This window comes from Lithobates pipiens, unplaced genomic scaffold (assembly GCF_037356315.1).
Source record: "Lithobates pipiens isolate NorthernLeopardFrog02 unplaced genomic scaffold, aLitPip1_a1.2 Scaffold_19, whole genome shotgun sequence".
NCBI classification, from domain to species: Eukaryota; Metazoa; Chordata; class Amphibia; order Anura; family Ranidae; genus Lithobates; species Lithobates pipiens.
This window is the reverse complement of record NW_027507764.1, coordinates 198,536,972-198,550,472: the sequence shown is the minus strand read 5'-3', so window position 1 is coordinate 198,550,472 and position 13,501 is coordinate 198,536,972. Positions and strand designations below refer to the sequence as shown.

The 13,501-nt window shown below is 43.7% G+C and overlaps 1 protein-coding gene across 1 annotated transcript in view; it reads right to left on the bottom strand.

Moving 5' to 3' along the window:
- The window catches only part of LANCL2 (LanC like glutathione S-transferase 2), a 76,456-nt gene that overhangs the window by 21,204 nt on the left and 41,751 nt on the right, over positions 1–13,501 (bottom strand). Inside the window, exons 5-6 of the mRNA XM_077491607.1 lie at positions 10,376–10,522; positions 4,513–4,695 (exon numbers count right to left, since the gene is read on the bottom strand). Of these exons, the coding sequence (XP_077347733.1) occupies positions 4,513–4,695; positions 10,376–10,522 (330 nt within the window). The remainder of the gene's footprint in view (positions 1–4,512; positions 4,696–10,375; positions 10,523–13,501) is intronic.

The window sequence follows — 13,501 nt, the reverse complement described above, 5'->3', positions numbered from 1 at the left end:
AAGAGCCTCGTCCACAAATACCACAAAAGACTTCAAGCAGTCATTGATGTTAAAGGGGTCAAAACACGGTATTAAGAACTGGGGTATGTAAACTTTTGATCAGGGTTATTTGGGGAGTTTCTGTTGCGATTATGATTTAAAATGAGTAAACACAGTAGACTGATAATAAATGGCTTCAGCCAAACACTAAACATGAGTGAAAGAAAGAAAAATTTATATAACATACATACATACACACACACTAATGTCTAAGCCGCTGGCAACAAAAGTGAGTACACCCCTAAGTGAAAATGTCCAAATTAGGCCCAAGTGTCAATATTTTGTGTGGCCACCATTATTTTCCAGCACTGCCTTAACCCTCTTGGGCATGGAGTTTACCAGAGCTTCACAGGTTGCCACTGGAGGAGTCCTCTTCCACTCCTCCGTGACGACATCACAGAGCTGGTGGATGTCAAGACGTTACGCTCCTCCACCTTCCACCACTTATATTTAAAAAAAAAGAAAACTCCAGTCCTGTGACAGAAACCCATCAAAACATACTTTTGTGCAGGCTGTGTCTTGAACCTGCACCACTTTACTCCTTTCCAGCCGCTACAAGCATTCAATCCTTTTGGGTTCCCAAATAGCCATTGGGCCCAGGGATCTTGCCAAAGGAAAGGCAAAGATCACAATAAGGAACTCCTCAGCTGTAAATGTAGTTTGTAAAGCATTCCCTACCTAAGGTCTAGTTGGCGAAGTGACATCTTTGAAGTATCTCTTTCAGCACCTTGGCACACCTTTCAGCACATAGCTCAAATGTCTGAGCTATGAGCCCGACACTGAACTTTAGGCATGAAGGGAGCACGTCAGGGGGGTCTGCTACATTTGTTACTGTACTTTTTTTGATATGACTGAATGATCAACTTGTGAAGAGTTGTAGGATGTGCTGTTTATGCACCTTGGATAATTTTTGTGGGGCATTCAATTTAGACACATTGAGGGAGCCAAACTGAATGGTTGTCATGATGGCTGGAAGAGATTTATCCATGACATGCTATAAGATTCAAAGATGGAGCCACATTAGGGAAGCGCCAGGCAAAAGGGAGCTGTCATCACCCCAAGCCATTATCAAACAAATTGAGGGTCCATCAAGGAAGTGTGGGTGGCTAGTTTGCCATGTGGGCTACAACATGCACATTTAGATGCTGGTTCTCTATGCTCCACCAACTGCATGCATCCTAATTTTCTCTCATGTAGCCCCCCCCCCCCACCCCCACTGTCTATACATTCGAGCAAGTATTATAGGTAAAGATAGCATAAGGACTATAGGGCATCTCAATGAAGCAATGCTCAGCGAGCACAGAAGAAGCATGCCTGGGGAGGCCATCACACAATTGGCAACTCCTTTGGTGGTCAGGACAGGGTCTAGTCAGATATGATCCGAGTGTCATTGCATATGGTTGGCTGGGATTAATAAATAGTGTCAGTTTGTGTGTGTCACTGCCCGGGGGTACAGCTGCAGTAACAGAAAAGAGGACAATGTAGCCACTCTGATTCTAGAAAGGGAATGGATGCTGTTAGCCAGTGCCGGGATACTAAGTAGGAACCACCTGTAAGGGAGCTCCTTCTTCCCTAACAGCCTGGAAAATGTGCAGGCCATCAGAATCTCCACACAACAGGTAGAGACTCAAGGGGAGTGCACTGGCTAGTGAGTTGCGGGAAATGGGCGCCTCTCAGGCTCAGAGACCTACCTATCAGACCAAATGATGAAACCAAATGAGGCTGAGCAAGGTTTCAGGAATACCAAAAACAAGCTATTGGAGGTTCAATAGGTGGAGAATAGGAGCCAGACATATCTCAGTATGAAACAACCAGTACAAGCAAGTTGACAAAGGGACAGCAGGCAGTTAATTTCCTCAAAAGGTTGCTCAAGCTGTGCATCAGATACCCAAAGATCTGGCAAGTGTGTTTGTTGCCAGGAATTCCAACATTAAAACTGTGGTGAAGGAAGGAACCACTGGGTTCCAGCTCCAGTAGCTGCAGGTCTAGATTCCTCAGAAAATCATGCAAATCTTTGGGGGTATGCAAGATAAATGCTTGGCCGTTCTTCCATACAAGAACATGAAACAAGTATCCCCCGCAATAGGGATCCTCCGGCCTCCATCAGGGGCTGCCATGCATGCCATTTGGCCAAGGTTCTTTTGGACATATCTGGGTAGACCGATCTGCATCCCATCAAAGTAAACAACCTCCTTTTCTGTCGCTTTAAGAGGAATTGCCTCCTATGTGAAGAAGTGAATTCAGCAGAGTACAGCTCTTGTTTTAGGGTGATTAGGGTTGTCTGTGACAAAAGTCATCCAGCAATGTATTGAAGATGCCCTAAACAGTTGGGAATAGGTCATCTGGCATGTAGCCTCTTGGATACCCCTCAAGCCAATGTTTCTCTTGTTTTGGTCCTCTAGGCCAATGATTCTCAACCATGGTGCCACGGCACCCTCGGGTGCTATATGAGTTCTCTTGGGGTGCTGAGAGCACTAGACCCAGTTTGCCCTGGATCAGAGATGGATGACAAGACTTGGTGATGGGAGGACACCTTGGTGATAGGGGACTTTGTTGTGAAGGGGAGACACTAATGTGAAGAGGGGCTCTCAGGGGACTTTGATGTGATGATGACCTCTGTGGTGAAGGGAGGATTCTGATATGATGAGGGGAATCTTTGGGGGGGCATCTGATGTTAACCACTTCCCACCCGGCCAATGCATATATACGGCCGGGTGGGAGCCGTCTACTCCTGATAGGACGTTCAGGAACGTCATTCAGGAGTAGCGGGATCGCGCCCGCGCAGCGGCGCAATCCCGATGTGCTCGTGTCACCCGGACACGGCACATCTCAGATCGGCAGGAGGGCTCTGTGATTGGCCCTCCTGATCACATGACGGCCGTGTCCAATCACGGCCGTCATGTGATGTAAACAAACAGCCGGTTGCTAGGCAATCGGCTCTCCTCTCCTCACACGGAAGTCACCGCTGAGGAGAGGAGAGCAGAACGCTGCAGCCGGCTGATGATCAGTGAGTATGGGCTTCTTTTTACAGCTTTTTACTCACTGATCATCAGTGTAGTGTAAACACACAACACACCACACAGTACAAACACAGTCCCCACATATGTCCCCAAAACACACATGTCCCCAAATAATAAAAACACCTGTCCCTAATAATAAAAACATGTCCCCCACATATGTCCCACTAAAATCACATGTCCCAATGATTATCTGCACACATATGTACGTGATCACCTGCACACATATGTACATGATCATTTGCGTACATATGTCCGTGATCACACAAACCAATTATTATACACTTAACGGATTTTTTTTTACCAAAAACATGTAGCAGAATACATTTTGGCTTAAATTTATGACAAAATTAGATTTTATTGGATTTCTTTTCAAATAGAAAAAAGAAAATATTGTTTTTTTTCCAAATTTCCGCTATTTTTGCGCTTATATCGCAAAAAAAAAAAAAAACGGAGTCGTGAATAAATAACACCAAAATAAAGCTCTATTTGTGCGAACAAAATGATAACAATTTCATTTGGGTACAGTGTAGCATGACCGCGCAATTGTCACTGAAAGCGCTAGAGCGCTGAAAGCTGAAAATTGGGCTGGGAAGGAAGGGGGTGAAAGTGCCCTGTATTGTAGTGGTTAAGGTTATTTCATCAATGCAGTTGTGTGCATTGTTCCAGGCTCCGATTTTCTATTGATAAGTAACGTTTATGTTTTTTCAGACTGGGGTGCCTCAAGATATTTTAATATACTTTTAAAAGGTGCCACAACTGAAAAAAGGTTGGGAAACTCTGCTCTAGGTAGTTTGAGACCAAAAAGCTTCGGAGTCCTCACATGCAGGCGTCATAGCAAAAGGGAAGGACCGGAGGCTCTACTCTTTCCACACCAGTGGAAAAAGGTGACTATGCTCTTTTGTGACTGCTGGTGCCCTGTGGTTTCTTCTTACAGCACTTGCTCAAAGTACTAAAAACAAGATGTTATGCTTTCATGTGGAGTAACATGGGCCAGGAGCTCCAGAATGTATGTATTTTATGGTCATTAGCAAACCAGCCCCCCCAAGTCCTACTTTAGGTTTTACTATTAAAACAAAGTTCTACACTATGCCAATGTCATTTTGTTTTGTAGTATATAATGTGCTCCCCTACCAATGCAGAGCTGCAAGTCTGAAACTGATACAGAAGTGTCCAAAGGATAATTTTAGTGATATTAATACAAATTGTTAAAAATTATTTTATGCATTTTACTTGCTTACACCATCTATGGATTTGATTTTATTCTGTCGCCAGTTAAAGTTACTACTGGCAGATTTTATAAATAATATACAGTGTGTGTGTATATATATATATATATATCATATACACACACACACACACACACACACATATACTCCAGCCCTGAGATTTTAGAAATAAGTGGTTTGATCACAAACCACTGATACCTTTTCTTATCCATTAAATGTGAACTCACCTTATGGGCCTGAATGAGCATGTGTATAACTCCAGGAGCTCCATGGCACCAGTGCACCAGCCGATCGGTCTCATTGCTTAATGATGAAGGATAATTACCCGACCTAAACTTCTTGTGACGGACATAATCGATGCATGGCTTCACAAGTTCTGTAAGTGTATCTTGTTCTACTTTTGCCAGGGGCTGTAGAAAAAAAAAACATATACAGTATATATGTACATACATACATACATTCATAATAGTAAGGGCTGGAAACACAATTTGCACTTAACTCGTGAATTTGTATAGGTCTCTGAGTGACCGTTTCAAAATCATTGTTTGCACATTCTAAGCAGTAAAGAATGTGAAGAATTCAGTGTTCATTTAAAGTGCTGGTAATATCCTGGTATATTTCTTCCACAAGCATGCAATAAAATGACTATTCCTTCTTAGAAACCAAGCCTGATCTGGTACATTGTAAAGTGTGCAGAAACCTGACAAGCACCTATGGCCACATTAGGTGTACAATTGGCAATTTTGTGTATTCACATACTGTATTGTTTGGCTTCGGTTACGGTGTGAAAACCAGACAAAAGAAAAAAAATGGATTTTGGTTTACCTGTGAAGTCCTTTTCTTGGACTACATACTAGTTTATATTCATGACTACTTGGGTTAATGCTGACACCTTCAGGTGAATGGACACTGGCCAATATAAGGTCTCCAAGAAACAGCCACAGTAATGCCATACAGGAGGAACAATCCGCGTGACACTCAGCACAAAGGCTTTAACAAAGGCCTGAGATGCAACAGGCCTCTGAAAATGCACAGCCAAGGCTGAGATTCTTCCTATGATGGCATTCAAAGTCCGACATCTCCCCCACTAGGCTGTCGGAAAGAAACTTCTGAGCGTCACACTTTCCTGGAGGTCAACTTTCAAGCCCTGAGGAGGGTAGGAATGATAGAATATGAGAGTTGCAGGATGGAAGAATAGACCCTGCAATAGCAAGTCTGGCCAATCTGGAAGAGTCCACGGCTCATCTGTCAAGATATTTACAACGTCTGCATACCACATTTATCCTGGTCAAGTGTATGTGATCAGACCAGAATGCCCTCCACCTGCATCCTGCATAACCCGTGAAGAAGGACTTGGAGTGAAGGTAAGGTCTAGATCAGTAAAAAACGAACCTAAGGAACCATATTATCCAGGCATAAACCTAGCATCACTCAGCGCAGACAAATCTGTGCGGCACCTCCAGGTGAAGAGCCCATTTTCACAGATTCAGCTGCTGATGATGACTGAGAAAATTTGGCTGCCAATTTCCTACGCTTGGAATGTTTACGGTGGAGAGGGCTTGAACAAAGTTTTGCCCAGGACAAGATGAGGTTCCCTTTTCCTGGCAGACTTCTTGTCCCCCGCCTTGACACGGTTTGACTGTGCTCTGTAATAGAGACTCCTGAAGGCAGACGGACCAGTGTATGAGAGCTAGCCTCGCCCATAGTTCCAGCATGTGACTGGCCGCCAATGGCCACCTTCCCTGAACTCGCAAATTCCTTAGAACTACACTGCAGCCTGACAGGCTGGCCTCTGTTGTCAAGATCTTGCATATCATCATTCATAGATGAGAATTTTTTGGTATCCAGCATCTGCATTCATATCCACCATTCAAGAGCCGATCTGGTATTAGAAGTCAGATGCACTGGCAGATCCAAGAACTCGAATGCCCTGTACACACAACCGATTTTCCCGTCGGAATAAACTATGAAGGTTTTTCATACGGAATTCTGCTAAAACTGTCTTGTGTACACAAGATCACATCAAAGTCCGATCGCCTAGAACGCGGTGACGTACAGCACGTACGACGGGACTAGAAAAAGGAAGTTCAATAGCCAGTAGCCAATAGCTGCCCATGCTTTGTTTTTGGTCTGTCGGAACAGCTTACAGATGAACGGTTTTCCCGATAGGAATTGATTCCGTCGGAAAGATTTAAAACATGTTCTATTTCTAGGTCCGTCAGAATTTTCGGAAAAAAAAAAAGTCTGATGAGGCATACACACATGGGACAGTAATATTTATCAACAATATTTCTCAAAAAATATATGAAGACTATTCCTGGTTTGTTTGATTCTGAACTATACACGTTTATTAAAATAGCTGGTCACATTGATCTCTGTTCCATGTTCTTCAATGTAGGAGCCAGACAGTCTGTTACTGGTGGTCTCCTGCTATCGTCTGTGTATTAAAGGAGAAGTCCAGCCTGAGCTAATTAATCATAACATTGTCTGGGTGGACATTGAGTCACCTAGGCTGGTTTAAGTGACTAGTTAATTGGCTCATGTTAATTAAATCACTGTCAGCTATTAGTTGCTAGTAGGGAAATAGTATACTTTGTGTTGGTTGTTCCTTATATTAGAAATATTATTATATTTCTGTATACAATTTCATCTGCATACGATAATGTTATCAGGCTTACCGACATGGCAGGGTATATATTCTGTGTGAATTTGTTCAATAAACGGTTCCAGCTTCATACAAACTATTTGTTGGCTAGTCTTGTATGGTCAGCTATAATATCTGGTATCTATGTCCAGACTGGAGGAAGCGGTATACTGACGGAAGCACTAAAGCTGGGTGCTGGGACAGGTCCATCACAGACTCCATCCTGAATTTTTGTACCTTCAGGAGCATATTAAGTCCTTTGAGTTACAGAATGGGCTGGATGTCTTAGTTTGGATTGGGAACTGAATAGAAGCGGTGAGAACTCTGCCGACACAGAGGAGATGTTTTTTCTAAGAAAATCTCTATCTCACATAAAGGATTTGCTTCCTGAAACAGAGGACTTGGGGGTCAAGTTCTTTTTAAAGAACTGGAATGGGGGCTTTTGCTTGGAGCCTTAGGCTGGTAGCTTACGAAAGGATCTATTCTTGGATTTAAGAGAAGGCATCACCAGTTTGACTTTCACCTTCTTTTTAAGGTATAAGTGCATGCACTTCTCCACAATCACCTTCTGAATAGATGATTCTAATGATGGTGCAAGTAAATGCTTGCCTTCAAAGGGCAGCCTCTCAATTTGCTTCTTGCAGAGAAAATCTCCCGACCAACACATATAATCAGGACATACTGGGTCTTATATTTCTTAAATAGAAAATAGCCAGGTGAACAGCAGGAGAGCTCATTCATTTTTTGGTAGAATTATTCTTCCAAGGGGTACTAGTGCGCAAACTTTTTTGGTGGTATAAACACTTTCTCCCTGTGAGCCTGACTGGCATACAAGTGACTGTGCACTAGGAAGAATTTTTGGCTTCCACCAAGGCCCGAAACCAGTGACTTTAGGGGAAGAGATTCTAGCAGCGATAACTAAAGCTGGCCATACATCATACAATTTTCTTGTTCAATTTTCCTTTCGATTTACTAAAACCATATAATATGAGGTCAAACCTTATCACTTTCAATTAGTATGCAATCAGGAAGGCCCTTGCTGGAGGCACACTGTGCCTGGATTCGGTCAGTGTGAGGTCAGAGAAACACACGTAATTGGAACCATGGTGCCCACAAAGTATGGGATCACCCTTTTTATACATTGCCATTGCTTGTATAGCATCCTATAGATAAATACAGTGTGCTACCGCCAGGGCTGCCGATAGGGGGGCACTGGTCCTCATGTAGGGGGCCCAGACAATAGGAGGATCAGTGGAACAGTGAATGAAGAATGACAGAACAAAGCCCTCTAGGTCTCTCATCCAGCAACTGAAAGCTGGTTTCTCCCCCTCTCCTTCCAGTCGGCTTTCAGCTGCTGGGTGAGAGACACACATGGTCGGATTTAGGGGGGTTGTGCCCACCCAGATTTCAGTCCAGCCCCCCAGGCCAGCCTTCCCTTGGATGCTGTGCCTGGACAGCCACTGCTGAGCTGCTTGTCCCACCCCTGCCTGTACTCAGGACCAGGACAAGGAGACGGCAGCCTGGAGCTAAGATGAGGCAGAGAAGAAAGACAGGAGGATATGCACTGTGTTGCGCTCTTGCCTCCTGTCAGAAGAGCACTGGTCTATAAAGTACATGAGACAGGATCGCTCTTACTGTAGATCGCATAGTACTGTGCACACATGCAGTTTGATTACCTCCCCTAGGGGGAGGGGGGATATATGTGCTGGGAAGGGTAACTTAAAAGGTGGTTGTGCTAGCAGGAGGGATTCGTGGGCATTTGTCCTAGGAGGGGAATTGAAGAAAGAAGATTTGTGCTGAGAGGGCATATGGGGGGGGGGATTTTGTGCCAGGAGGTGGTGGTGGAATTTAGGCTAATAGGAGGGATTTATGCTGGCAGGGGGTATTTGGGGGAGAAGATTTGTGCTAGGATAAAAAGTTTGAGAAGAAAGTGTGTGCTAGGCGGATGATTTTTGTGGGGTGAGGGAGATGTGCTAGGAGGGGGAATTGGGGTGGGATTTGAGCTTGGGGGTCGGGATTGGGGGGGGTGCAGAGATTTGTGCTAAGAGAGGGGTTTGGAACTGGGAGTTGGTGAATTACGTGTATTATTGTTTGGGGAGAATTTTGACTTGAAGATGGAATGTTTTCCTTATGCATGATGGAATGTTTGCATCCACTAATAATGATTTTCATGTATTTTTAGTGAAAATATTGCTTTAATATTTTTGCGGTGGGGCCATTCTGTCCACGATTGCTCAAAGCCTCCACAAATCCAAGGGACACCGCAAAGGGGGGGACTTCCACAGCACCACAGTACACCAAGGAACTCACCAGTCCACACTGCATTGCCATATCAGGCCCAAACTTCACCCGTCACTGTGGGTGCCATGCAGGGCCTTGACACCCATCCAGGGTATAATTGCCCTGGAACTGTAGCCCACCCTGCCAGGGCAGGCACCAGGTATGCTGTACAACAGGGGTTGCTGCCCACAGGGCCAAGCTCCGAATCCAGGTACAGTCCCGTTTGGCCAATCCAGATGGAGCCAACCTCTGCCCCATGTAACTAACAGACAAGGAAATGGGGTTGCCAACTCATCCCTTTAAAACTGAACACATTTTAATTTACACAGGTTCTTCAGCCCCGAAAGGTTTTACCCCCTTAATGACCAGGCCATTTTTTGTGATACGGCACTGCGTTACTTTACCTAACAATTGCGTGGTCATGCGGCGCTGTACCCAAATAAAATTTATGGGGTTTTTTTCCCCCCACAAATAGGGCTTTCTTTTGGTGGTAATTTATTACCTCTGCAGTTTTTATTTTTTGCGCTATAAACAAAAAAATTTGTGACAATTTTGAAAAAAAAAAATAATTTTTATATATATATTCACATTTCTTCATCAATTTAGGCCAATATGTATTCTGCTACATATTTTTGGTAAAAAAAATAAAATAAATTACAATAAGTGTATGTTGATTGGTTTGCGCAAAAGTTATCGCATCTACAAACTAGGGGGATATTTTTATTATTTTACTAGTAATGGCGGCGATCAGTTATTTTTAGCGGAACTGCGACATTGCGTGGACGAAAATCGGACAACTGACACGCGTGCGCCCCCAGTGTCTATTGCACGAAACGACGTACAGGTACGTCGTTTCTCGCAATAGAGCCGACCTGCTGCAGTACATCTGCGGTAGGCGATGGGGAAGAGGTTAAGGTGGTAATAAAGCCACAGAACCCGTGCAAGGGATGAGGTGGCAACCCTACCAAGAAAGTCTCCCCCCTCCCTTAAAAAAAAAAAAAAAAAAAAAGCTTCAGAGAGATACAGGGAAGCACGCAACACCTTCAGACAATGGCACAAAACAAGGCGCAGCTGAGCTGGGAGGGGTTATGCCCAGAAAGAAATCCTGCAGGTAGAAATCCTGAAGGTCCTTTTTTAACTTTGCTAAGCAAAGCTGAATTACTTACCTGCATGAGCATGTAGTAGATACCAGCAAGTCCATGTGCTGCCCCTACATATTGCTTCTTGTGCCATTGATACAGCAGTGGACAGCGCTCAGTCTTATTCTCTTCTTTTGATGCGTTTTTCCCAGACTCTATGATGGCATCTACAAGCTGAAGTCAAAAAGAGAAAAATAAATACATTTTTGTTTAATCACTGGGCACTTAAAGTGATTGTAAGGGTTCGTTTTTTTTAAAATAACAAACATGTCATACTTGCCTCCACTGTGCAGCTTGTTTTGCACAGATTTGCCCCAAACCTTGCCTTCTGGGGTCCCCCGGCGGCTCTTGCAACTCCTTCCCACATCAGATAACCCCTTAGGAGAAGCGCTCTCCCGAGGGGGTTACCTTGCAGGCACGCTCCTGAGTCCAGCCTTCTGCATCCATAGCCGCCGAATGTATGACTTGGCCCAGCCCCCGGGTCATTGGATTTGATTGACAGCAGTGGGAGCTAATGGCTGCACTGCTATCAATCTATCCAATCAAGAGCCGAGAACCCCCGGGCAGAGAGACAGAGCGTGCCTGCTGGGTCAAGTTCCGCAGCTCAGGTAAGTAAAATCGGGGGCTGGTCGCTGCCAGGTATTTTTTCACCTTAATGCATAGGATGCATTACGGTGAAAAAACAAAAAGGTTTACAATCCCTTTAAACCCCCTTCCTAACCAGATCAATTTTCAGTGCTCTCACATTTTGAATGACAATCACTCAGTCATGCAACACTGTACCCATATGACATTTTTGTAGTTTTTTTTTCACACAAATAGAACTTTCTTTTGGTGGCATTTAATGTGTTTTTTTATTTTTTGTGCTATAAATGAAAAAAAAAAAAAAAGAAAAAAAAAAAAAAAAAAAAAAAAAATTCTGTAAAAAAAAAAAAAAAAAAAAAATGCTTTTTCTTCATCTCCGTGATAAAATTTTACAAATTAGTAATTTTTCTTCAAAAAATGTGTCCAAAATTTATACTGCTATGTATCTTTGGCAAAAATAACCCAAATCCGAGTATATTATTTGGTCTTTGTGAAAGATAGAGAGTCCACAAGCTATGCTGCCAATCACTGAAAATTGTCATTTCTTGAGACACTAAGGGTCGGTTCACACTGGGACGACTTGTCAGGTGACTTAGCCGCCTGAGAAGTAGCGCCCCGTTCTGTACAATGGAACCGTTCTAAATCGGAACGACACAAGTCGCTCTGACTTAGAAAAAGGTTCCTGTACGACTTTGGGGGCGACTTGCATTGACTTCTATACAGAAGTCGTTTTGCAAGTCGCCGCAGTGGTCACTTCCAGGTCGCTTGAGGCAGTCGTGCTGCCTCAGTGTGAATCGGACCTTACAAGCCAAGAAAGTACAAATACACCCCTCCCCCCCCCCGACCCAAGTGACCCCTTTTTGGAAAGTAGATATTCCATGATGGGGTTTTTGAACTTGTAGTTTTTTCCCCAGAATTATTTTCAAAATTAAGATTTTTTCACAAAATTTCTTACAAATAGCATATGCATACCACAAATTACATCCAAAAACACATTCTACTACTCCTCCTGAGTATGGCGTTACTAGATGTGAGACTTTTACACAGCCTGGCCACATACAGAGGCCCAACATGCAGGGAGCACTGTCAGATGTTCTAGGAGCATAAATTAAACATATCATTTCTTGACTACCTTTTGCATTTTTGAAGGCCCTGGAGAACCAGGACAATGGAAACGCCCCAAAAATGACCCCATTTTGGAAAGCAAACACTCCAATGTATATTCTATGAGGCATGATAGAGTCTTTTGAACATGTCATTTTTTTCCACAAGGTTTTGGAAAATGTGGAAAGAAAATGAATTATTTTTTTTTTTTTTCACAAAGTTGTCCATTTATACAATAATTCTAACATATAGCATGTACATAGCAAAAATTACACCGCAAAATATATTCTGCTACTCCTCCCGAGTATGGCAACCGCACATATGTGAGAATTTTCCACAGCCTGGTCACATACAGAGGCACAAAATGCAGGGAGCACTGTTAGGTGTGCTAGGGATGGCCGAGCATGAATGGGGATGGGCGAGCACGAATGGGGATGGGCGAGCATGGATGAGTATGGCTGAGCATGGATGGATGAGTGCAGGAACGGGCACAGAGCAGCGCTGCTGCCCCAATCTCTCCCCCTCACACTGTACCGATCAGTATGGAGAGGGGAGAGCTAAGCCGGGCCGGCGCCGGCTTGTTTACAAGTGATCGCTCTGTCATTTGATGGCACGATCACGTGGTAAATGGCTGCTGTCGGACATTTATTGTGATCACGGATATTCCTGGGTGCACGATTCTGGGAGGACAACATAGTACGTCCTCCAAGGGCAATTCAGCTACAGCGTGGCATTTAGCTATAGCTCGGTTGGTAACTGGTTAAAATATATTTAACCTGGCAAAACTATGCGTCAAGTATTGTTATTCTGCTGCCAGCAGTGAATAACAAAAATTAAGGATTGATGAATCAATCTGCTTAGTCCAGAGTTCTTTGCTGTTCTCTGATCCATGACACTTTTGTCACCACGTGTTTTTCCTACATTAGTGGCAGGCCAGCTCATTATCCATTATGACCCAGTAAACAGATTTCCCACCATCTGCAATTCAGCACCAAAGTCTTTAGAATGCCTTCAAAATCGGGCTCTTAGATTCAGGCTTTTTAGGACAAGGTCAAGAATGCCAGCCTGTATTTTATTCTCAACAGCTGACATTTTTTCACTCTGGCAAAAAAAACCTATAGGACATTCTGCATCTTACACCGGTCCTTACAGTACCATTGTGACAAAATGTCATTAGAGGAAACTGCCTGCATGTTGATGTAACATGTTAGCAAAGTTGAAATTTGCTCTTTTCTCCCTGTGGCTTTCTGCCTGACACCACGCCACCATACCAGTCCATTTGTAAAAATGGCAAAAGGGCAGACAACCAGCTATCCATATTCAGGGTGTAACATGTAACATGCTGTTACAAATGCACATCTTGGCAAAGAATGGTGTGAGGATCTGAAAAAAAAAAAGTGTTGCTCTACATAAAGATGGCCTAGGCTAGAAGACAATTGCCAAGACCCGGCCAAGACCCTGAAA